A 24,915-nucleotide genomic window follows, 5' to 3' on the forward strand; every position below is an offset into this window, starting at 1 on the left:
AAGACGAGGAGAGTATTTCTATCAAAGTATAACCTTTTAAAGGACAGTGGTAAAAATACCACAAAAACCAGGACATTGAGGTGTACTGTATGAAAAAAAATATGCTCGTCTCAAAATCAAACAGAAAGGATCATCCAACAAAATAGCCTGTTTGGGACATATTTTATATAAATAATAATTAAAAAATATTCATTGGAAAAAATAAAAGAAGAAACCTAAATGGAAATCAAACATCCCCAACAGATCAGCGGAGGATCTCAAAGCTTCAGTCTGTCCACAAACCAAGCACTTTCCCTTTCTTCCAGCTCTGTACAGCATGCAGTTTTTATGACGGTGGTAGTAGAGTACTATCATAATTATTCTCATTATAGATTTAAATATAGAATTATTCATAACTTTTGTTATCTTTTCTCTTTAATTTTTTCACACATCACAATGTGTCTTAAAATCTGCCATTAGGGTTCAGTAAAAACAAAAGGTAGTCAAAGAAACAGGATGTGGGGTAGAGGGGGTGGATGGGCGGGGGTACAGGGGGTGATGGTGTTTGTATAGTCTGGAAAAACACTCGGGCCTCTATAGAGGATGTCAGGGTGTGGGGGGGGGGGGGGGGGGAATGACAGAACTGGATGACAAGAGTTATAAGGAGCCAACATATGGGAGGAGGAAAAAAAACATCTTCACAGCCAGTGCCTCAGTCTCAGAGCAAAAAGAACATTTCATGCTGTCCTCCTCCTCCTCCCCGTCGCTCATACCGCATCTCCAGAAGACTCTGCAGGCCGGGGGTCCGAGGAGGGGAGGGGGCGTTAACGTCAGCAGGTTTCTGTCACAATGGTGAGGACTCCGGACACAGAAGGACGGGGACAGATCAACCTGAGAGAGACAGAGGACAGAGTAAAACAGACGTCAGGTGGAGTTCCCCATAGCGCCTTTTCCACAGTTGACAGAAAACACTCGCTGTGGGTTTTGCCAATAATGGGAAAAGTTACAATCGCCTTTCGTTTCCGGAAGAAATGTGATCCAGCACTGATCGGCACTGATGGAAACATGACACCTCAGTCATTTCCATTATTTTCCCAGTGCAATGCTATGACAATTGTTTACATGGATGTCAAATAAATACAGATGTGGACAATAAGTAGAATTTATTAACGTAAAAAATGTATGATTAATATGCTCTCTTCAAAGCATCCTTTGACATAAACAGTCATTCTTACTCGCTGAACTTCGTACGACACACTTCATTCAAACTCAAGCGAAACAAAATAAAACTCATCCCAACCACCCGTTAGCCTTTCCACAGCCTTGTTGTACAACAATCACCAACTGTGGTTTGAGGGTTGGAAAGAGAAACTGAACAGTTATATAAAATACCCTAACGTAACATTTTGACTGTTTATTAACTGTTGGAGCTATACAAGGGTTTATGTTATTTAGTAATTCAATATTTAATTTCTAGCTGTTTTTGTTTGTATTACATGAATCATTATTTATCATCGTTATTTTAGCTGCAGTAGTTCTCTATGCTTTTATTTTAAAGGAGGTTTTGGCACCGGGTGACTTGGGCACCTGGTGATTAGTATACATTTGAAGCAGGTGGTGGTGGGATTGGCGCACCAGACGAGCATATGGTTTTTGATCAGGGAACATAGGATATGCTACAGGAGAAGCCACAGGAAAGGCATCCGTGAAACAATTGTATATGTGCATTATTGGAATACAAGACAATAAAGGAACAAACTGAAGTTCTTGCCTGGACATTGACTATTTAACTGCATTAGGATTCGCTTTCTGTTGCGTTTTCTATTTATGTATTTGTTTAGCCATGCTTCATGTGCATTTGTGCTGTTGAACGCCAGAAAAGATAGCCGTAAGGTTTACTCGACTACTGGCAAAAAGAAAGAGTTGATCAGGTATTTGTTGGAATGTTTTCCTGCGTATAATGTGCCAATTTTGGTGAGAAAAGTGTTTCTTTTATATTACAAGACCGTACAAATTGGGTCTGTTAACAGGGAAAGATTCATCTCCACTGAGGCAAAGAGAGAGACAAACATCCCACAGCCCACTTGATCTCATCCACAGTGAGTCATCGCCTGAACAAATGAATACACAGCATCTCCTCTGCACTGCACTCATGACAAACAGCCTCACACCGTGACTGGTTTGTATGTGCGAGAGTTTGAAAGAGCAAACTGTGGGTGGTAACTGGGAAGAGAGGAGGAGACAACCTGTTAAAAAGTCTGCGTACGCTTCAGCATGAATCTCAGCTTGAATGAGGGACGCTGACAAACCCCTGAAGGCTAAAGAATCCAAACAGAGAGAAAAAGACTGATGCTTCCAGACCGGACCAGATGTGGTTTCTGGGACTGTATGGCAAGCCTCCATGTGGTGGTGAGTCAGAGCACTGCTTTCTGAATATCAAAGTAGACTCGCCGCCTCCTCCCTGATTTCCTCTGCCTCTCTTCACTGATACTCGTCTTTACGTCTCTTGTCTGTTCTCAACACATCCCTCCCATCATTTCATCTGCTCTCCTGCCGGGATTATCTTAATCTTTTCCCTCTGTCTGCTGTATGGAAAGGTTTCTTCCAAGCACGGCTGGAGCACAATTCACACCTTTTCTTAATCGTGACATGACGTCAGAATATTCTTTCTTCCATTTAATAATAATATATACTGTATCATTTGCTCCTGTGGGTATTGTCCACAGCATTCACTGTTACCGGTCTGATAAGTGTAATGTAATGCGCTTTGAGCATTCAGAAAAGCGCTCTAATAAATGCAATGAATTATTATTATTATTCATTTATGCAGATAATGTCTATGAAACTGTGTCTCCACAGACTACGGTGCCAGTAAGCACAGCAACAAGATCAATTTGATGTCATTGTTATCAATTGGAATGTCATAACTGGCAGCACCTGCTGCAGGGTTACCTCTCTTCTGTTTTCTTTTATTCGTTTTGCGTGCTTGGAAAGCATTGCATGGACGAGGACCGGCTGATTTGTGAAGTAGAAATGAAGAGTCATTTATACAACACCATCTCATTTTTCAAACCAAAACCTCCATAAAGTGGCAGCAGGGGGGAGGGACAATCTCCTCAAGAGTCCAGCTGATTGATAGGTGGTTTGTTTACATCACTTCAAAGAAGTTCATATTGAATTAAAATACATTGAATGAATTTCATGGACAGCTAGACCCAATTTTACATTTCTCTTTCAAAAGTGCTTCTGTCGTATATAAAGTGGATGAGGCGAGACCGACCCTTTCCACAGTCAAATGTAGATTTTCATATTCGATTTACACCTATTAATTATATCATATATTCTCAGACAGCTCTTCAGTCTCCACACTCACCAGGAGGGTTGTTGCCGAGGGAGGAAGAGGAGGGGGTCATTGCTGTTTGCAGGTGGAGAGCTTGCGGATCTTGCTGGCTGTGGAGACTCCTTTACGAGAGGGGTTTGATGAAGAGGAGGACCGGCGTTCGGCTTTGGCCTTGCTGTTCAGAGACCCCCCCTCTGTCCCGTTCACACACGCTGGCTTGGCTAGAGCTGGGCTGTGGTCTGCGTGCCCCTCGTACACATCTTCCTCCTCCACTTGTCCTAAAAACACACGCACAACAAAACCAATCCATCACAGATTCCTAAGTGCTGACTGCTTCATTGAGTCAGCGCGAGATAATGTGTGCACACTGTGAATGATTTCATGGATGAAAATGACTACAACTATAAACAAGTGTCCTAATAAGGGACCTTAGAAAACAAAGCTAATTTGTCAACAGCACCAGCTAAATGTCAGGTCAGATAACCAACCATGAGAAACAAGACAAATAACAACCAGAGGTAATCAACTGAGAAAAATGCCCTTACTGGAAAGTGCAGAGGTGTGTGTGCGTTTGTGTGTGTGTGCGTGTGTTTATGCAACTGGAGCTGAGGGACACTTTCAATTACTGCAAAAACAGTAGGACCGTAAAGAGATTAAAAGCAGTGAGAGGTAGATACTGCTTTAGAGAATCATCAGGTCATACTGTTGTTTCATTCACATGGAGCATCCTGTGGGAGTGAACCCTGGAAACCATTCATACTCCCACACCTAAACCATCTCACCGGACTATTTTTAGATCACTTCATTCACAGCTCTGCAGCTCCGCTTGGGTCTATCTGGGGCAACACTTCTAGATACCCGACTACCGCATTTATTATTACCAGCTGTTGCCTAGCAACAGATAAAGGATCTGCATTCTTAGGGGAAAAGATAAAAGAAGAGTTGGGAACAAATTAAATGGAAAATAAAGATGCTACCATGATCTATTCAGCAGTCAGTGAACACACTGATCAAAAAGGTTTGTACACACAGTTCACAACAACAGTAAACGAAATTCAACATGAAGTCTATTTTGTTCCAGACCTGTAGATCTATTTTCACATCTAAGCCCTGTGCAGATTGTTTAATAGGTACAGTCAACCAATCACAGCTTGGTAGGTAGGTTTAACAATTGGACCATCTGTAGCCACCAATCTACTTGTTAATAAAACAACAGACAGAAAATTGCAACAACTGGCAATCTTTCTGTAACACATTATTAAGGACATTAAACAGGGTGTTTTTCTAGACAAATATAGTATACGGGCAATACTGTGGTGCTGATCTTATACATGAGATATACCGATTCTCGAAAGTACATGACGCCTGTATACAAGATGGCGCCTTGGACGTTAACAACAACACAACATCCGAGCTCCGTAAAAACAAGGCTGTTTTTGCCATCTGATGGACGATATATTTGACACGATTTAAATATTTTTGGAGTAATTGTAGCATTATTGACAAACTAAAATATTGTTTTCTGGCATCACTTTAAAATCGGCATTTTAGTACAAGGGCCATGCCGAAAGTACGACTTTTCTGTTACCCCTTACCTGGTTTAGACAAAACCCTGATAAAGACAAACAGACAGTTTCTTGTCCCTCAAAGTCGAAACAATAGAGGAGTAACCGAAAACAACACTTAAAGACACAGATTGCTCTCATACTGCACAATATAGGGAGAATAACATCTAAATCCATCTTGAGTCCAGCTGTGAGGAAGGTCTGAGCTCACCCTCACCTGGCACCGTGAAGTCCTGAGTGTATATGATCTCATCCTCTTGGTCATAGAGCTCGTCATCGTCCTCCTCGGTGTAGCCGTGCAGATCCTCCAGGTAGGGCACCACCGTCATACTCCTCCAGGGATCCCTGCTCTCTGCGTTGGCAGGGATGGGCACGGGGGGCTCAGTCGGAGGGTGTTTCTTACGCACCCAGCTAGAAGCCACAAGCGAAAATGTAAATACAAAAAAACAAGTGCTCAGGAGTCTAAGCATGTTGTTTATCGGCAAATAAATATTGTACATGGTGTGAGGGATTAATTTAGTCTTTACTTAAGATATTTGACCTTTCGGTCTGTTGACGTTTACGACGAAGCCAAAGTCTGTTATCTGTCTTAAGGAATGGGAAGTTTCACCTATTACTGACATTATGAGTTTTATGACCGGTCAACTCTCGGTCACAAGAGCCATAGAGTCAGATAAAGTGATTCAGTGCCTCCAGGTGTTCACAGATGCCTTCCCCAATATGGAGGTTGACTGAGTGAAGCTAATTAAAAGGTCTGCCAAGATGAGAAGGGATTCAGAATTGACATGGCAACCCACCGGTGCAGTCAGAACTTTCTGCTGCTGTGACTTGTGATATGAATTCTCCGGCCGATGCTTGTAATAAACTGCCAGTGTTTGACATCAGAACTCCTGCTCGTCCCGTGTCTCTGAGTCCTGACTCTCCATTGCTACAGAAGTTTCCCTTACACATGGGATAATTAATGCAATGCACTCACTTATGTTGCCTTATGTGCTGTATGGAAAACCTCTTCGCAGGGTCGTACTCGAGCATTCCTGAAAAACAAACATTACAAAAGGTCAATTCAATCACAACAATCATAAACACACATCCTCTTCCTGTGAGGTGGTTGACCTAAACAGGTAGGAGGCTGCAGCAGTGAGTGGGGGATTAACAGCCTGACAGATGATAAACTCATTTATTAATTGATGCACATAATAATCTCATGAATCACTGGGAGTCGAGGCATCCCGCGAAAGCTTAAAGAGTCAATGAGGTACTGTAAGGAAACGCCAATATGAGAAGCATAACAGCTGTAGCAATATAATGAAGATGTTGTCCCTTAATTATCACAATGTGGGCTGAATCGGTGAGAAAAGCAGTGTCAGGGTGATAAGGCGGCAGTGATGCAGTGCCCATCCGGACCTCATCATGTAATTGTCTCCCAGCAGGCGTGCAGAGTGCTGATAGTAGTGCTTCGCCTGCTGAAGGACACCTTTTGTGGCTCTGGGCTTATTTTAGATCGTGTAATTATGCACTGACTATCTCCCAGGTGCTGCGTCATCACACACGCAGACGTCACGCGCTCACACAAAATGGGCGATGAAGACTTGTGAGTTATAACAGAACCAGAATGTGGCATTCCTCGTTAATTCGCGGCCCTCGTTAAAAACCCCTCCATGTAACAGCAAGTGAAGTAAAATAACAAAGATGGATAACAAGCCAGACTGCGAGGCATTTAGCTTCATTATTTCATTAATCGGTGCAAACATAACCTTCCCAACATTCTTTTTGGATTAGACATCCATTCAGCCGATTATATGTTTCACTGTAAAAGACTCTCTTTTACAAGGAGCCGGGGCATTGCAGCATTCCAGTCGAGAAAAGCAACGCCTGACTATGCAGTGCTTAGTATTCTGCTGCTGGCTCCAGATCAATGGAAACTACGTCAACAGCTGGAGGGATTTCTACAGTTCGGAGAGGAAGCCTCACATAAGGAGAAGTCACAGTGACTCTCAGTGTCACAGCACCACCTAATGGACGCACACAGAAGAGATCACTGTTCAGATCACCGACTGGACGACCTGGTTTGATATTTCTGCTCACTCTTCATGCTTGAACACTAAACACCTTCAAATGTTTTACTGCAATAGACTTTTCTCCTGTAACGCTACACAAACTAAATTCTAAAAGCAACCATTTTCACTGGCGTTAACGAAGAGGCCTGATGATGCATGACAGTCATCGGCTTCATAAAACAACACTCAATGGATTAATCCTACGCTGAATCATCCAATACGGCATAAGTATGCAACCATGGAAACACCTTGATGAGAAAGTATGATTTGGCCTTATGTGCTCCATACTAGGGATGGATATAATGCAACACTCACACACCTTTATATTCTTGTGAAAAAGCTCATTTCTAAATAGTTTTGTATAAATACATATTGTTTCATTATAAAACTAATTGACTCTATAAGTGGTAAACACATTCATACAGTATAAGGTAACGGTTCTTTCTTCGATATGTATGAAGAATGTATGCTTTCACTGATTGCAATCAGTGCTGGTGGCTCAGTTTGAGGGTCTTGGGAACCAGAAGGTCACCGGGTCAAGTGTCAGAACGTCCAAGTACTATTACTACTATCGAGGTGCCTCTGAGCAAAGCACCGTCCTGTACATAATGGCTGCCCACTGCTCCTAATACTGGGATGGGTCAAATGCAGAATCCATTTTACAGCACATATTTATTTATTGTTACAATAAGCAGTATTTTATTCCACTGTACAGTATTACATTTGTTGAGCTTACTTCTTGCATCCTCATCTCCCACTATTTTATTTGTATTCTGCTCTAATGGGATTGATGTCATACATTTGTTCATGTTGCATAGTTGGAGGAGCCGGGGACTTGAGATTTTCATTGCCATAACTACACTGTAGCTACTGTGAATACTTTGAATCTCTTCTTTATAGCACACTCACCTTGCAGCAGGTCCGACAGGAGGGGTCCACACTCCTCGGGAACAGTGTAGTCTCCTTTTCCAATGTTCTCAAATAGCTTATAGATGTTGTCTCCCTCAAATGGATACAGACTTGTTGTAATGTTGTATCTGAATGGTTGGAGGCAATCAGGAAATACAGTAAGTGCATCTCAAATTAGGAAAATGTTAATAGAGAACACGATAGTATCACTTTAAAACCACACTACTTCTATAGTATAACAAACCTACATCAGGGTTCTTACAGGCGGAACATTCAAGTAGTCTCAAGGTACTTACAAATCATTGAGCCTTTATCAGCACATCTAAATTGTTACAAACTGCTGACAGAAATGTTTTCCTGCTGCCCTGCTCGTTGGACTCTCTAGAAAAGGACTAGCAAAAGCCTTCTATGGAAATCTAATAAATACTATCAAAATCTAATGCTGTCAGATATTAAGAGAACTAAGCAAATCTTCTGTCTGTAATCGAGCCTTTAAAATGCCATGATTATAAATATTCTCAGAGAACCGGAGCGACCTGAGGCTCTGACTACTCACAGTGTTACTCCAGCAGACCAAATGTCCACTTTAAACCCTGAAAAGGTGTCCAGTCCGTTGGCGATCTCTGGGGGCTGGAAGGCCGGAGAGCCCTGACTGGTGCGACATGTGTCATCCTCTGCAAATGGGTGAAGGGCCTAAAACATATAGAATTAGTAACATTAGTCAAAGTTTGAGTTAGTGTTTCTCTATAACCACAAATAGGAATTATGAAATAGCTATAAAATGTGTTACAACAGCATATACACCGTAGAACCTCAATCATAAAATGAACCACAGAATAGACTGAAACATGCCGGCAAAATGTATTTTACACTCATCCCTTTCTTTCACATAAGTAGGAAACACTGCAACTGATTTTTGTAGATTGATCAACTTAAAAAGTATTATAGGTCTCAGATATATACAAAACATGTCTCTGAAGTGTTTGGCTCGAAATACCAAACAGATCAAGCATTGTAGCGTCCCATAAACCCCTCTGTTTCAAAAGTGCTGATTCTGTCTGTAGCTTTCAATGCAAATGAGATGCCCCTCCCCACGTCTCTCTGCGAAGTGATTCGTTTGAAAAAACCCAATGGTGCTCTAGGAGGAGATTCAGGCGATAAGGAGGGCGGGTGTTACCTTGGTTGGTGATTGGCTAATGGTTGCACAACCCAAAGAAACATCACAAAGCGGCCAAAATCTGATCAGCTCATTTCCAGAAAGGTTTTTTTTTTTACATAGCAAGTGACCTTTAAGTGGACATTTATATAAAGTCTGCCACAAATCATTTGTTTTCATGATGAATTTAAGTGTATTAAATCTTAAAAGCAGTTCATGAGTATGCTTTCCCACTGGCTGTTGGTGTATATCTGAGCTAAATGATAACTATTGTGATAAAGGTTTCACTATCTATCATTACAAATTGGCTTTATTTTGAAATATGGAATTCAGAGATGTTATAGTTGCGGAAATCTGGTAGTTATAAGAAACTGAACTGCTGAAACAATTTCATAACATTCATCTGCTACTTAGTAATTATTTATCTATTATATCATTCCAATAACTTGTATATAGACTCGTATTGCACTATTCCACTTTTTTAAAACTATTTTTCTTTTTGTAGGCTATTACTTTTAATATAGTATATTTTAATATTGTCTGCTTATCTGTATTATTGTGTTGCATTGTTGGAGAAGCCTGTGACCTAAGATTTTCAACGACATAATTACTCTGTAGCTATGTTAGTTTGACAATAAAGAACCTTGAACCACAAACAAAAGTATTATTCCCCCTGGATGGTAAACAACACGATGCCGCAGCACGAGCTCACCTCTGCTACTCCCAGGTCGGAGATCTTTAGTGCCCCGTCTGTGGTCAGCAGCAGATTCCCTGGTTTAATGTCTTTGTGAACTATTCCCTGGCTGTGCAAATATTCAAGGCCATCTAAGAGTTGGCTAAAGTACCTGAAAGAAAAACACAGGATTCAAAAAGGTAGGAAGTGTTTCATACTGTAAGTTGTAAAAGGGAATTGGCAGATGAAGCAATTTATCACTGCCGTCATATATATCTTCATCCGTTATTAATTTATCGTCAGTGGTCTCCAGCAGCGACCACACATTCGCACAATCTACGGCCAGTTATTTTAACGGCAGAGGCCCTGCAGTCTTGGGTCTAAACTTAGGCCTGGAGCAGAGAGCGTTCATCTAAATATAGCAGAGAGACTGAGCACAGAGGAAAACAAGACACTTACCCGTGAGATTGAAATAATGGAAACCTTTTTTCGGGGACACTGTCCAGCATTTCTTGCATCCCACAAACGCAATACTCCATCACCATATACGTAAGTTAGGAGTTAAGGGGCCAAAGCAAACCAATAGTTCCTTTAATAAAGAGAGCCAGTTAAAAAGCTGCTAAATGGCAAACAGTAACAATAAAATCTAACATCTCGAGGCATCAAACATTTAAAATCAACTCTTGTGGAAACTAGTTTACTCTGCAAGGATATATTTTCTGCTTCTCTTCATTGTAGAGCACGTCCACCAACTGAATCACATTCTTGTGTTGGAGTCTTCTTAGCAGCTGTATCTCCCTATAAAGTGACACAAGAACAGAGCACATGCAAAACATTATTTAAAAAGTGTACAGGGAGTGCGACATAAACAAATACGGGCCTGTGTTTGCCGAGTAAAACAAACGTAAGACATAGTCCAGTGCCATACATCGACACCAACATGGCAGTGTAAAGCAAGAGTTCATTATTGGTTTAATAACTGGCATTTCTCATAAGCTGTTCAGCACGAGCGAAAACTTTCACGATACAGTGGAGGCCTATTTGTGTCTCTTTATATGAAATTCAAATACATTTGTAGATCCACTACATTCAGAATAAAGACAGATATGAGACTCCTCTCAGACTTACAGGGATGATACTGTAAGACTTGATATTGTCTGAGTGCAGCAGAAATCAATTACACTGGTCTCATAAAGAGAGATAACCTGACAGATCACGTTGCTACGCGAGGAGAAGAGGTTTAAATCATCCGCATGGTAAGACACCCAGGAGACCCAACATTCATCAGAGAGCTGTGAGAGGAGACGCTAAGGAATTACAACTGAGGAGGAGGAGCACAATGTGCAAACCACTGACACCCTAACATCCACACAGGAAATAATACGGCTTTTCAACCATTAGGGAATCTTGCGATTAGATTGAGATTCAATGCGGCTTACCCCTACATCGTCACATTATACTGCCAGTAACACCATTTAATTAGCAGTAGCTGAACATCATGGGGGAATTATGTAATGTAATGTCCATTTTGTGGTATTCACCGATTGCTTAGACAAGCAATGTATACTTCTTTAGTACGACCAACGGCACATTCTAGAGTGAACACATAAACTGCACTTTCCATTCGGCCAGGCCTAAGTGTAATGATGAATTGAGATGAAGACATGCATACATTGATTCATCGATCGAGAATCTTTCATACACAAAGTAGCTTTGCACTGAGCAGTTCCACTTATGCTGCTCTTACAACAGTGTGATATGAACATAGACGGATTCCACTTTTCACGTGGTAGTGTGAGCCTCAAAGCCTGCACATGGCATTTCACGAGAGGTTTGCTTTTCCTGGCATACGTCTGGTGAAGCACAGTGCGGTGAGAGCGCACATGAAGGAGCTTCCTTTGGTTAGGAAAGTTGTAACTTTGAGTACTCAAGTGGGATTTTAACTAACGCCAAAGACAACATCAATGAAATAATATTTGAATATATTTAGAATTCAAGTAGATACGAGCCTGAATGTTATTTAAATAGATTTCCCTCACCTACCTGGGATTACATCGGATGTTTTGTGCGAAGCAATGGCAAGCAAAGGGAGCCTGCTTTTTCCAAAAATGTAAGAAAGCCTCTACAGTGCCGAGGCATCGTCTCTCTTCTGGTCTTTACTTTGACACAATCTCACAACAAACACTTTGAAGCATCCTTCTGGGCCTTGTCCTTCTTCTAGCACAGAGACACACACAAGCAGTTACTGCTGCATCACTGCACTGCTAGAAAAGAGGGAGCTGACTCATGCACACATAAAAAGAACCGTGATTAAAATATGTCACGACATTGAATAGCAGCATTTAAGCTATATACCATCTTGCCTATAGAGCTGAATAACAAGCGTAGATGACATGCAGCATCACTGCTTGTTTCCATTAAACAAATCAGTCAAAAAGGAGGCTGCCACTAAGTCACAGTGACTGCTGCAGTCTCCGAGTCCAAATGTGTGCTGATGGACCTTGTGTGTTCAGGGCCTGCGGGCTGCAGAGCTGAAAGGATTTCAGCACTCAGCGATATGGCAGCTCCTCTGGCACACAGCGGCAACATCAACAACTGATCGGAATCCGCCTCTACACTGGGCTGCTCCAGAGTCTGTGCCTAGCTTAAGGTATTTGGCCATGTGCACTTTTGTCATTCCAAACAAGGGCATGGCTTTCTTAGGGTGTTGTCGTAGAAACAGGAGTGCCATTGCTCAATCAATGCCGGTATGAGCATGCCCATTCCTATAGCAACCCTGTTAAAGCAGGAAGTGTTTGGCAGACAGGAATGCTAAACAGCGGCTGAGTGAGGAGGCTGGGTGCTACTACGGCATCCACACACAGGCGGGCCTTCACAGGCTCCAGCTTCCTCAGGCTGGGAAACATAAGGCCTTCATCAAGTGAGGCAGATGCAGACACATTTACTTCACACATAAAAGAAGCACTGCTGGGGCCTTATCGACAGTGTGACATAACCATGCTGTCTACCACTGCAGCTTAACCCTACAAATATAAATATAGCCACGATAAAAAAAATAGGAAAGCGAGAACAGAGGCCAAGCCCCTCATCACTCGGGGGAAGAGAACAAATAAATGAAGGTATGAAAAATATTTGATCAATCTTCCAAGTAACATGGACTGTAATTTTGGTGACGCTTTGGCTCTCTCAACTCTCCCCTCTCTTACAGTAGAGAAAAAGGGTTTACCTCCAGAATCCTTCTCCGTTTTGCCATAAACATTTATTCCTGGAAACACTAACAAAGCTTTCCTTTCAGATGTTTTTCAACATAGCAACAGCAGCATGCACAGTGTCTAGTGTCTTAGTCCTGGAGCACCAATCAAAAGCCGGCATAGGTTTTTAGAGACCTTCTCAGGAGGACTTTTTAATGTCTGACCTTACTGACTGTCTTGATAATGTTATTGTATGCTTCTCCACCATGGTGTCGTGGACAGGGTGTGGACACCAGCGATTGGACTTAGCTTATACATTTGTGTTTTTTTCTCTTGTCAAGTTTTTATGACAGCAACATTTTAAAATCTCTACAAGGATGCACTTCAGTTTTATTCAAATCAACACTTCGCATCAAATACTGTAACGTGTGCAAAGCAATACTGTGGCTGAAGGGATCCACGCACCGATGGAGAACTGCAGCTGCTGCCGTCGAGCTGCTGACGCTGCCTTGAGTCCCAACTAGCTTGAGTGGGTGAAATATTGTATTTCTTAACCTTTAAGTTGTCCTTCTTGAATGGTTAACACGATATTCTGGGATATTCTTAGTGAAGTTAATCTAGATACCTTGTTAATACAGGCTATGCGATGTCAACAAAATGATTCTTGCCGAGCCATCAGAACAAGCTTATTACCATTTATCCGCTGCCGTTTTGACTGTGGACAAAAGTGACGCCATCTTGCAGTTCTTCATATTCTTTCGGTGCAAACTCATTTTGACAGTTTTCTAAAGCTTCCTCTATAATTAGCACAGGCCCGCAGCGAAAGGCTGGAGTAATATTTAATAAACTACTGTGTGATTAAAACTTCTGATACTCATCAGGAAACAGGGGATGCAGACAAGAAGTTTGAATATGTAGAGATGACAGCCAATCACAGAGGCATAAAGACCGAAGAGAGAGACAGAGTCAGGAACAAAGAGATTTTGAAAAAATGATAAATGTTCCATTTAGGTTTAGGATATTAACTCTGATTAACACCGACAACAGCCTGATTTTAAAATGTATTACTGTACATGCAACGAAGAAAGAATTGATGTGATTTTCTAGGTAAAACAAATAATGAATGATAGATTTTCTTGCAACGTGTCAAAATGCACTGGCTGAAAATGTTTAGTTTTAGTATAAATGATTAGTTTAAGATAAACTTCAATGTTTGGTTGCATTGACTACAGTAATGAGTGAACAAGAAAATCGATGGCTGTTTTTTTTTTAGAAAAGGTCTAGCTGTGGTGACAGAGTTTCCTTAACTACAGTAGTCACATTTCTTGCTTCTTGTTTACCAAACTGGGTTATTGAAAAAATGTTGAGCCACTGACTCGAGTTAATGTAAAGTCAATGTATGAAGCAGAGGAATATCCTCCGTCTACTATCGAAAGCTTTGATTCTTGCAGTCCTGCCATGTGTTTACACTCTTAGAACAGCACTACGTTTGTTTGCAAAAAAACAAACTCAACAGTGATGCTGTTCAAAGGTCAGAAAGACAAGAAACCTTCAACCAGAAGAGGTCACAGAAGACCTTTTTCTTTCAAATGATGTGAGATTTTGGATGCATTTGAGAAACGTGGCTTATTTAGATGAATTAGAAAAAGTTACTTTTTTGTGTTTGTATTGAAACTAAGTAATGTAATAGTAAGTTAAGAGTTGTGAACATGGAGGAGTGTTAATAAAGTCGGGCCTTTCTCATTACGCAATTGAGTGCTGCCCTTACATTTTCACTAACGTTATTCAAACAAATGTACTGATATTAACGTCAAGTATTCGACTCATATAACTGACTATAAACTGACTAAAAATTGCACATGTGAGGAGTCAGTGACACTGGTGTTATTATTTAAACTGTCAGAGTGCAGATAGAAAAGGGATAAAAAGGGTAAAAAAAAAAACAGGTTGGCAAACACTTACTTTTTCACATTGGCTTCTCCATTGGGAATCCTCCTCAGCTTCTTCTTCTTCAGTATTTTGACAGCCCTGCGACAAAGTGTCTCCGAGTCCAGCATCTCTTTCACTTTGCCATAAGATCCCTCCCCTAGCAGATCCCCCATCAAGTACTTTCCTATCAGCTTGGCCCTCTTCCTCCGTGGCTGGTAGATCACCTCTGTAGAGTCGATGCGGTGGATGAAAGTATCCATCTCCATCAGTTCACTTTCAGTTAGATAGTCAAGATGATGCAGCTCGCCAAGACTCATGACTGACAGTTACTTAAGTCTCCTGTGCAAAAACGTTTGCAAATAGCTTTGATTGCTGCTGGAGAGTAATCCACTGGTAACCTTTCTGCACTGAGCAGAGTGTCTCAATTCCAGAAAATGGAATAAAGAACAACTACAAAATACTGAATATGGGAGAGAGAAGAGTCCTGAGGGAGGAGGTGGGGGATCAATCCCAATTTGTAAACATTAGGGCTCTTTTCTCTCAAGAGGTGAGAATATGTGTGGAGATCCTGTTGGGTCCAGTGCCAAGTTAGTGCTTTATACTGTGCATTCTGTACTACGTAGGTGACATGACAAGTATAGTTGATCAGAAATTAGTGAATTCTGCTTAGCTCTAAATCACTTCTAAATGAATATAATACCATATAGTCTAAGGTAAAGGCAACAAGTCCTGCTTCAAGGCCATGCAGCACAGCATTTCTGTCAAATGTCCATGCTTCATAGCATAAGATTCCTCAGGATACATAAGTGTGTGTGTGTGTGTGTGTACAGTTGGACTGGATCCAAGCACAGAGCTACAGCCAATCTCATGCAGCAGTATCAGCCCGGCTCCTGGAGGTCGACTGAGCCATCCAATGTGTCCAACCGTCCTCAGGTGTCCTCCATGCCACCACGGTTCCTACTGCCTGGAGCCTGAAAACAAGGGGACATTTAAACATGATTGAAAATGCATACATGGCTTTTGTTTGCGTATGAACTTAGTAAGCCATTTTTGGTAAACAATGTGTCTAGACATCAACACTTGGCAGGTCAGTTTTACTGGGTTCCATTTCAGACATCATGAGATTATAATTTATGCAAATATAGTTCGCACAATTGTATGCGAATCACGGTTAACACTTCAGTTCATAAATAAAAAAAAATAAAAAAAAGATATAGTGTTAAGTGTTAGCTAGCTGGTAGGCTAACATAGCACGTCAGCTTGAATGAACTAGCTTTCAAACATTCACTCTCACTTTGTGGTTAACGATATAAACACCTTTAGACCCTTCCAGAATTCAACAAAGAAGAGTACTTTAAAACAGCGGAAACTAATTTAGTGTGAATGAAAACAAACGGTGGACAATTAGAGAAGATAAGCGAAACGTCGTCACACAACTGTAGCTAACGGAGCCTTACGTTAAGATTAGCGCTAGCTGACTTCACCTCATTTGGCGGGCGGAGCAACGGTAACAATGTATGATACGGTAATTGATTTCCGACTGATGTGCATAATGCTCAGCGAACAGCAAATCTTACAACAGCTCTTACATCAAATCCATCCCTTAATGTTACACCAGAGAAATAAACCAGATACATCTAGCTAACGCGAGCTCAACGGGGCTGTGTTAGCTAACAAGCCATTCAGATCCCAGTGTAAACGGCTAGCTAGCTAGTTACCAAGACAACTAGTTTACTCCTGAGCCGGGTCTCACCTGGTTCCGGATCGATCTTGTTTTATTTTCTTCTTTGTGAAATAGTCGTGGGTAAATCAATCGGTTGAATTGGGTCTCTCAGTATATCAGATTCATTTTCTGTCTCTTCATGTTACTCTTGCTACTCAGGTTGTCGCCATCTTGTTTACCTCCCCCCGACTCGCACTGACAGCAGCCTGTACGTTAATGCGTCAAATCAAAGTTTCTCCCTCCCACACATCGAGGAGGATCCAAATGTGTACTTGATAAATATTGTAATTGAAATCTGACCTTTTGTTTTATCACAATTGTCTTTATATATATAGGCCTATATATTTATTTATTATCTATATATGCACATTTGTAGCCTACCCCTGATTTCAATGTGTTGTGTGTGTAATGTTTGATGTACATCGTTTCTTGAATAAAGGTAAAAAACAACAACAATGAGGAGGATCCATCTGGCTGGACAATTTATACTCTACATTGTTTTAAAGTAGACTGATTTCATTGGTATTTCTGAGAATTTAGGATGGATACACACCTGACAACTTTCAGCGACGTTAGTTCTTTAACAATGTGTGGCAATATAAAACAATAATATGAGGTGATTTCGTTCTGTCCCACTCCACTCTTAATTGTATTGTGAATAGCTCCGGATCATAGACTGTATATAAAGTCTAGAAACAATATAATATAAATTATAAGATGTATATGTATCTGTCCAGTTCATGATCCAATCCCAAAACTGTAAATACATAAATAATAACTCGTTATAAACAGTTTTGATAATCATTATTTTCCCATGGTTCCTTGTTTCCGGCTTGTTTATATTTCTGTCGTATCATACAGTTTTATAACTATAAAAAGGGTTCAGTTCAGACATCAAAAACAGCTCTAGAAAGATTTTTCAGTTTTAAAAATGAATGTATAAACCAAACAATTAATGGACAATGAGAATGATAGTAAGCTTCACCATGCCATTCATTAACTAACCCGAGCCTTGGGTTACCTTTTAATATGCCTTAAGTTGCCTCTGATTGATAGTGTGGCCGCCACCAGTGTCTCTTGCTTAGCTGGGATTTCTGAGTTATATTTAACCTGTGTAAAAACCCCAAGGGAATGTCAAACTGAAGGTCTGATTTCACTGATCCGTCATCCTCCTCTTCACTGCTGGATGCTTAAACCTGGTCAACTTCACTCTATGGCTCCCTGCTGTTTAGAGCCATAGACCAATTAATACTGATGGCACTTATCAACATAGTTGGAAACATACCTGCACTTAGCACACACAGGTGTACCATCAAATGAACACTGAATAAAATATAAGTAAAGAAATACCGAACTGGGACAACTCTACATTTCAGTAAGTGGACTTCTCTTTTTATTGTGAACACTGGAGCATATGACACGATTCAGAGATTAGTTATAGCACAGTGATAGACATCAAAGGCAATCAAAAATGCATAAAAAAGATTGTGTACTACAGCAGAACAGTGTTATATAGTTGGGAATGCAAAGTCAAGTCAAGCTCTGAAGTGAACAACACAATGGTAACACAAACTGAAGTGAGAAAATCCTTCTGGAAGTCAGACGATGCAAGTATATGTTACGTCTTTACAGTATTAAATTGAAATGTAACAAAACTGGTGAATAGTTATTTTAAAAAAAAACATTTCTTCTTTTTTTTAACAAAACCTTTTTAACAAAACCTTAAAACAATATACCAATCTTCTAACAATCTTTCTACTTGTCACACACTTCAAATTTAAAAAAGTCTACTGTGCAACAGTGTCCATTTCTCAAGCAAGTAGAGCTGTGGCAGTTAAAGAAACCGGCTTTTAAGTTATAATAAACAAGAACAAGCAAATACATAAACAGCCCTTTACATCAGTAATATGGTCGTCGTGGGTTATTCTGTGGAAACAAAAAAGAAACTGATTAAATTCAAATGTTATGGCTTGGCCACTAAAGGAAGAGCTACAAATTGTTAAGTTTCTATAGCATATACTTAAATTCAATGAGGATGTTCTTTTTTACAGGCATAATTAAATGTAATACATATTCAGAGAATGCTATTAGAACAAACAGAAAAGCGTAAGAAGTTACCAGTGGGTTGGGCCTGAAGCGGTAAGCAAGCATCATCCTCTTCCTAAAAGCATCGTATTCATCGTCATTTCTGGTGAGCATAGAGGGACGGTCAACTCCAAAGCCGGCTCCGTTGGCAGCCGTGGTTCCCCTAGAGGAGGACAGAGAGAATGATTCATTTAATTTCTTATGCATGTACGGTAACTTCAGAGCTTAATTTGTTTGTTTATTGTTATAAGTCTCAACTGCACTTTTCAAACTAACAAAACTAACTTTAAGAAAAAGGTCTGTTCAGGTGTAAATGCTAACAAAGACTACACTGTGGAACACACAGTTGCACAGCTAGACTTGCAAGATAAAAAAGGAGTGTATGATCTTGGCGCACAAACAATGTTTTTACAGTCAAAAAATACATATTGTTAGTGGGAATAAACACTTGTTTCTGTTGTGTATGTTGTCTTGTTGATTGTCATTATTTTAGGAAACTAGAAAATGTATGTTTAATGCTTTAGATTTCATTTACAGCTGTACTCCTGAATAAAGAAGACATGCAATGAAAGTGAGTGGACAGAAGATGAATGCTCACTTGTTGACAGGAGCCCTGATGCCCTGTCCATCACTGCCCAGGCCGTCTCCTTCCTTCCAGCCCATCTTCATAAGCATCCGGAAACCAAGATTCTCCACCGTCAACTTAAACTCTTTGTACTCTGAGAGGTCTGGGTCACGGCCCTCCTGCAAGTCAAAAATAAAAAACTTCTTCATTTACGCCAACTACCGTCTCCGAAACCATTTTGTCTCATTCTTAAAATAAAAGGAGGATGAGGAGATTACTTATTCAACACAGGAATGGCAACATATTCCATTATTCATCTGATTTAACACTGCCTGTCACCCGAGTCTGTTCAGCAGGGTTGATGTGTCTCCTCCACATAACTCACCACTGGTGGACTTTATTAAATATAACCTAACCTTAAATATTTTGTACAGAAACCATTTGTCTACATTGGCCATTACATTCAAAATGGTATAAACACACATTCTGGGTCTTATACTGACTTTCCAATAACTTTCTATCGTTTTTTAACGTACTCTGTTTTTCAACTTTTAAAAGGATTTAGAAAAGTGTTGTTCCAACAACAATGCCAAAAAGACTTTCAAATAAACAATTGGCAATTACAGTCTCCGCCTGGGGATCTCTCAGGAGGAACTAGAGGAATGTGCAGGGGAAAGGGACGTCTGTGTTTCTCTGCTGGCTGTTAGCACAGTGCCCCTGACCTGGATAAGCGGCTTGAAAACAGAGGCATGGACGGATGATTACAATCCTGTTTACAAGAATTTCAAACAGATTCTACTAAACTGTGTATGACTCTTTTAATTTAACAGAGAAAAGCTACTACAGGTTACACCAAAGATATATGAAACCTTTTTTATAAAACTCAGAAGAGATCCTGCAGAGAATAGGTGAACTATTTTGTCTGAATACAAAACACCTCCTAAAATTACACATTCAAAACCCCTTAATGATCAGCATGAGGCCTGAAAAACAAGTATTTACATTAGTTTGGTGCCTTAATCTGTGACTCAATTAAGAAGTTGAGTTAATTTACCTATAAAAGTGAAATTAGAGGATAAAGGCAAGTATTTCATAGTTTCACAGCAGCCAAATCCTTCCCTATGAGGCTAGAGAACAAGTGAATTTAGAGAAAGACTTACCTTGAGTGCCTTGAAGGTCTCCATGAATTTATCCAGTTCCTCAGGGGGCAGGAAGTCACCAATAAAATGTTTCCCTTTACCCAAATCTGTCAGAGATTCTGCCCACTCTGGAAAAGTACAGACAAGATGCTTTTTTACAGCAACAGTTGATAACTTCACCTCGATGAGAACTGATTATAAAAACTAACAGTTGCTGGTGATGCAGAAGTAAGACATTTTTCCTACTGATAGTCAGCCTTACCACGGGTCTTCTCCATCTCCTGTTTACGTAGGTTATGCTCCCAGGTGCCTGCATTCTGGTCCACTTCTTCATCACTGTCATATTCATGTTGGTGCTCTCTGATGGCCTTCTCCCACACTACCTGCATCTCCGCCATCGCACGCTTGTGCGTCATGATCATGTCGTATATCTCTTGCATCTACAGCGTGTAGGAAAACATGACACACACCCACAGTTAACAGATTACATAGACTTATAATCAGGAATTCATGGCGTGATCCACCAGTCATCAACATGCTATTCCACTTTTATAAAAGACACATTAAGTCAAAGCAATAGACAGACATTAAATACAAAATGTTTGGGATGGGTGTAAGTATATTTCAAAAACGCAGGGATGTAGATTTACATAGACGTTCATACATCTTGTTGTTCTTTGATTTGTATCTTCTGGTCATCAGATAGTTCTGTCACTCCCACCAGACCCTGAGGCTTCCCCTTCTTATAACCAAGACCCATCAGATCCTGGACTGAAACACAAGTCACCACAAACTTATATATTCATAAAATGTATTATTAGGTCAGTTGATATAGTGGCTGAAATAGTAATTACAAATATGATATTAAAATCAATGCTTGGCGCAATTTTATAAAAATGTATAACAATAGAAGTACCAATTTAGGGGAAATATTTACATTATCTTATATGCATATTAATATAAGCATGTATGGGTTGGAAAATATAAGGACAATGGTATGTAGAATGTAAATAAACAGGGTCACGCACCAGAGAGACATGGCATGTCAGGGTCTGCAGCAGGAATGCACGGAGGAATATTGATGTGAGGAATGTGCATCTCCACTTTGTCGTCCTCAGACCCCCATCGACTCTTTCTCTTTCGTTTCACGGGCGGAGTGCCTGCCTCCTGAGTGTGGGGTTGAGAAGCCGAGTTCAGATGTGGAGGGTTTCCATAAAAAGCTGGAGCAGACGGCCGCTGAAGATCTGTCCCCGACTCTGCTGCTGGAGGGGAGGAGCTCTGCGAGGCTGCAGCACGATACTCCTGCAGTTTCTCTTTGTAGAGGCGGTGGGCTGGACTTCGATAGTCATATAAAAAACTGAGGGAGGGACAGAAGATATTATGTGTAAAAGCAGGTTTGTAAGAAAAACACAAAGCATAAAAAACACAGTGACACATATATGTTGACTGACCTGAAGGCGGGGTTTTCCCGGTTACGCTCAGCAGCGATGGCTTCCACTTCGGGGCCGCCCTCCGCCACAAACCTGGCCAGCTTCTCAGCCAACTGCTGGGTTTCCGCGTCCACTGGGGGGGAGACTTTAAGCAGCCTATCAGTACTGGGACTCAACTCACTCTCTACTAGTGTACCGTACTCAACTAGCCCTCACACACCAGCAGTCTAGAGCCAATAGGGGATAAGAAGAGGAGGGAGGGGCAAGGGGGAAGGGGGTGGTGAATAGGGAACTGTAATGATGTAAGGCTTTTACTGGAACAAATGAAGACCAGTGAAACTTCTCTGCATGTAAAATGTTGTGTACAATTTCAAACCATAACATGTACTCTAATTTTAAATCCTTAATAAGATTCAATTAGGCAAAACATAGGGGTGAGAAATGTGGACAAATAAGTGTATATGTTAATTAACTGGCTAAAGTGTAGCACTCTTACCATTATCCGACGCGTTATCAGGTCCTAGCAAATCTCTTCTCAATTCTGCAACTCTGTTTTTGTAGTAGAGAAACTCCATGCTGCTCTTATCATATAAAAATCTGAAAGGCAAAGATAACATTTGGACGCAGGTTAGTTTAAAAATACTTTACACGTAAATACATCTGTGTCAGCTTCACTGTCCTTCAAACTTACAAGAACATAGGATTGTCCTTGTAGTCTTCCTTGGCCTTTCTCTCCAGCTCAGCTCCTCCCTCTGCCACAAAAGAGGCCATCTTCTCGATAATGAGTCTGGTGTCTGAATCCTCTGGGGGGGAGACTTTAAGCAGGCTATCAGTACATTTACTCTAAGGGCAGCCATGACAAAATGCCAGTAAAAAGGCACTGGAGTATGCAGAAGATGCTTTGAAATGACCAAGCAATAAAGTTGTCCAGAGAAAAAGGCCTTGAATTACCTTTCATTTCTAAGTATCTAGAATAATCCTCCTCTTCCTCCTCATCATCCTCATCAGGAGAACAAAATACACTTGGCCTCTGGCTAAGAACAGGATTCTTCTTTGAGTGGGAGTAGTTTTTAAACTGACTAAGCATGCTACTGACTCCAAGGCCAGGCCGCTTGCCAACAAGAATGCTCTTTTTCTGCAGTGCGTTTCCTGCTGGGGATGAAGTCGAGGTTGTTGGAGTTTTGGTATCACTGCTAGGACCTGAACAAAGAGTTGGAAACAGGACAACTTAAAAAATAATCAGAACCTTCATGTAAAATGCATTATTTTGTGTTATTTTTAAAACATTTAAGAATTGTTTATCAACCAGAACATTTGAAAAGTAACAAATGTAAGTAAGTAATGCAAGGTAATGTCAGTGGTCCCTATTCGAATTAAGTTTTATTGGGTCAGGGTGCCCTCTTTAAAACAAACTGTAAAGCTGTCAAGGACTTATAGCAGACCGACTGAAGTTAATCAGTGTCTTAGAGAAGACAAAACAATACATTTATGGATACTAGATACTGCGTTCCAGCATTCCCGTTGTTGTGTAGGTTTCATCATAGAACATTACAGTAATGCATTACTTTTGATAAGGATAAGATAACAACATAACAGAAACGTTTTGGTCAGAACTATGCAGATCAAAGTACTCACCACTGTTTGGTTTGTCCTTATTCATCCTTATGAACTGCTGTAGGAAGCTTCCATCATTTACAAACTTGTTTGACGAAGGTCCTTGAAGGATGGGGAAACTTTGGGAAGAGAATGGATGAAATGTCAGGCCAAAGATGGTTTCAATAAGCCTTCAGATATAACAAAACTGACTGGAAGCACTAGACATAAACACTGTACTTAATGTGTGGTGAAAATCTAGGATGGAAACTTTAGATAAATCGATATCATCAAACATTTATACTATCATGTATTCTGTTAAACTCTTTAAGTTATCACCCAAAGATGAACTTTTAACGTAAATATAAGTTAGCATTTTGGGCAAAACAGCATTTGTTATAATTCAAGCCAATGCCGAATTATGAGATATATATCTAGTGAAGGAAGTACATTGTATTTCAGCAAAACATGTACGACATTTTTAACAAGTTGTAATTATATTGTTACCTTTGAGGCAGGGGTTTGCTTGGTGTTTGCACGGTCACTTTTGCCTTTTCTGCCAATCTGGCCTCAATCTCCTTCTTCTTCTGAGCTATCAGCTTCTCTTGGCGGAGAATATTCATATTCATCTTGCTTTTCTGTGGCTGGATAGGCTTGGACCTCCATCCTCCTCGACCTTAAAAAAAAGATAGATCAGCACACCAAAAGGCTTGTTAAACAGCTGGCGGTTCAGAGAGCAAATGTAGCAGTGACATTTTTGTATATGTATCCTGTGAAATTTGACCCAATTCAAGGTCATAAGGGTCCTGGGTCATTTATTTTCAGTATACGACACAGAGTTGCAAAGGAAAATGCAAATTTTCCCTAAATAAAAAAAACAAGATAACAAAATGCACTTTGATAATGGAGAACAATTTACTTTATTTTATTACTGGATATTACTAAGTAATAGTATTCTTCAACGTTTGTATTTCAGACTAGCATACAGGAAAGCTTTGTTTTTAACAAAAAAAACATACAACTTTAAAGCTGATATGAACTGGGGAAAGCGATGTTATCATATTAAATGTAGATACTACATGTTGCAAAACTAAGTAGACTGGGATATTAGTGTCGTATTAGTTACGTACACATATTTCAATATGTCTTATGATTGCTAACGTTTCCCAGTTTATGTTACCCGACAGCTAGCCAATGGTTTTCAATGATTACGCCAGCAAGCAAGCGTTTATACTGCTACAGCTAACAGCTAACCTGGCTAAAGTAAGTGTTTAATAAGGGAAGCTGCTACATAGTAAGCGTAAGCATCACAGTGATATTCACAGTTAAGATGTACCTGCATCGCCAGGTTCCATGGTCGTAGCTGGAGAACAAATATATTTGGAAAAATACGCTCACGTACTACAAAAAGGCCTTTCGCTGCTACAGTCCTAGCTCTTTGGTAAAGCTGAATCCTCTGACGAATACTAAAACAAAACTTCCGGTCGTAAATGTTCCAGAATAAAAGCATCGAGACAGGGATCTCTACAATCCACACGAGCCCAACTACACTGACTAAACTACTGACTACTTTTACACAGT

The 24,915-nt window shown here is 40.4% G+C and overlaps 2 protein-coding genes across 3 annotated transcripts; both read right to left on the minus strand.

Annotated features, from left to right (window-relative positions):
* Positions 1-146: 146 nt before the first annotated feature.
* stk11 (serine/threonine kinase 11) lies at positions 147-16,740 on the minus strand. 2 transcript variants are annotated; one of them, XM_034195966.1, is made up of 11 exons: positions 16,553-16,740; positions 14,833-15,770; positions 10,394-10,477; positions 10,139-10,228; positions 9,719-9,851; positions 8,407-8,543; positions 7,851-7,978; positions 5,861-5,918; positions 5,102-5,295; positions 3,353-3,597; positions 147-870 (listed from the first exon to the last, which is right to left on the minus strand). In XM_034195966.1, the coding sequence occupies exons 2-10, from the start codon at positions 15,114-15,116 to the stop codon at positions 3,389-3,391; spliced, it is 1,317 nt and encodes a 438-aa protein (XP_034051857.1). In that variant the 5' UTR covers positions 15,117-15,770; positions 16,553-16,740; the 3' UTR covers positions 147-870; positions 3,353-3,388. The 2 variants fall into 2 exon arrangements, with proteins under 2 accessions (XP_034051857.1, XP_034051856.1); XM_034195965.1 differs by having other exon boundaries at positions 5,096-5,295.
* A 1,146-nt stretch (positions 16,741-17,886) lies between these two features.
* sugp1 (SURP and G patch domain containing 1) lies at positions 17,887-24,816 on the minus strand. Its single transcript, XM_034195915.1, has 14 exons — positions 24,671-24,816; positions 23,842-24,010; positions 23,377-23,474; positions 22,693-22,941; positions 22,433-22,556; positions 22,238-22,338; positions 21,763-21,886; positions 21,340-21,668; positions 20,976-21,082; positions 20,574-20,751; positions 20,333-20,439; positions 19,206-19,351; positions 18,641-18,770; positions 17,887-18,448 (listed from the first exon to the last, which is right to left on the minus strand). Exons 1-14 carry the CDS (start codon positions 24,687-24,689, stop codon positions 18,422-18,424), a joined length of 1,908 nt encoding a protein of 635 aa, XP_034051806.1. The 5' UTR covers positions 24,690-24,816; the 3' UTR covers positions 17,887-18,421.
* Between the last annotated feature and the right edge of the window lie 99 nt (positions 24,817-24,915).

The sequence above is a fragment of the Gymnodraco acuticeps genome, unplaced genomic scaffold (genome assembly GCF_902827175.1).
Source record: "Gymnodraco acuticeps unplaced genomic scaffold, fGymAcu1.1, whole genome shotgun sequence".
Lineage (NCBI taxonomy): Eukaryota > Metazoa > Chordata > Actinopteri > Perciformes > Bathydraconidae > Gymnodraco > Gymnodraco acuticeps.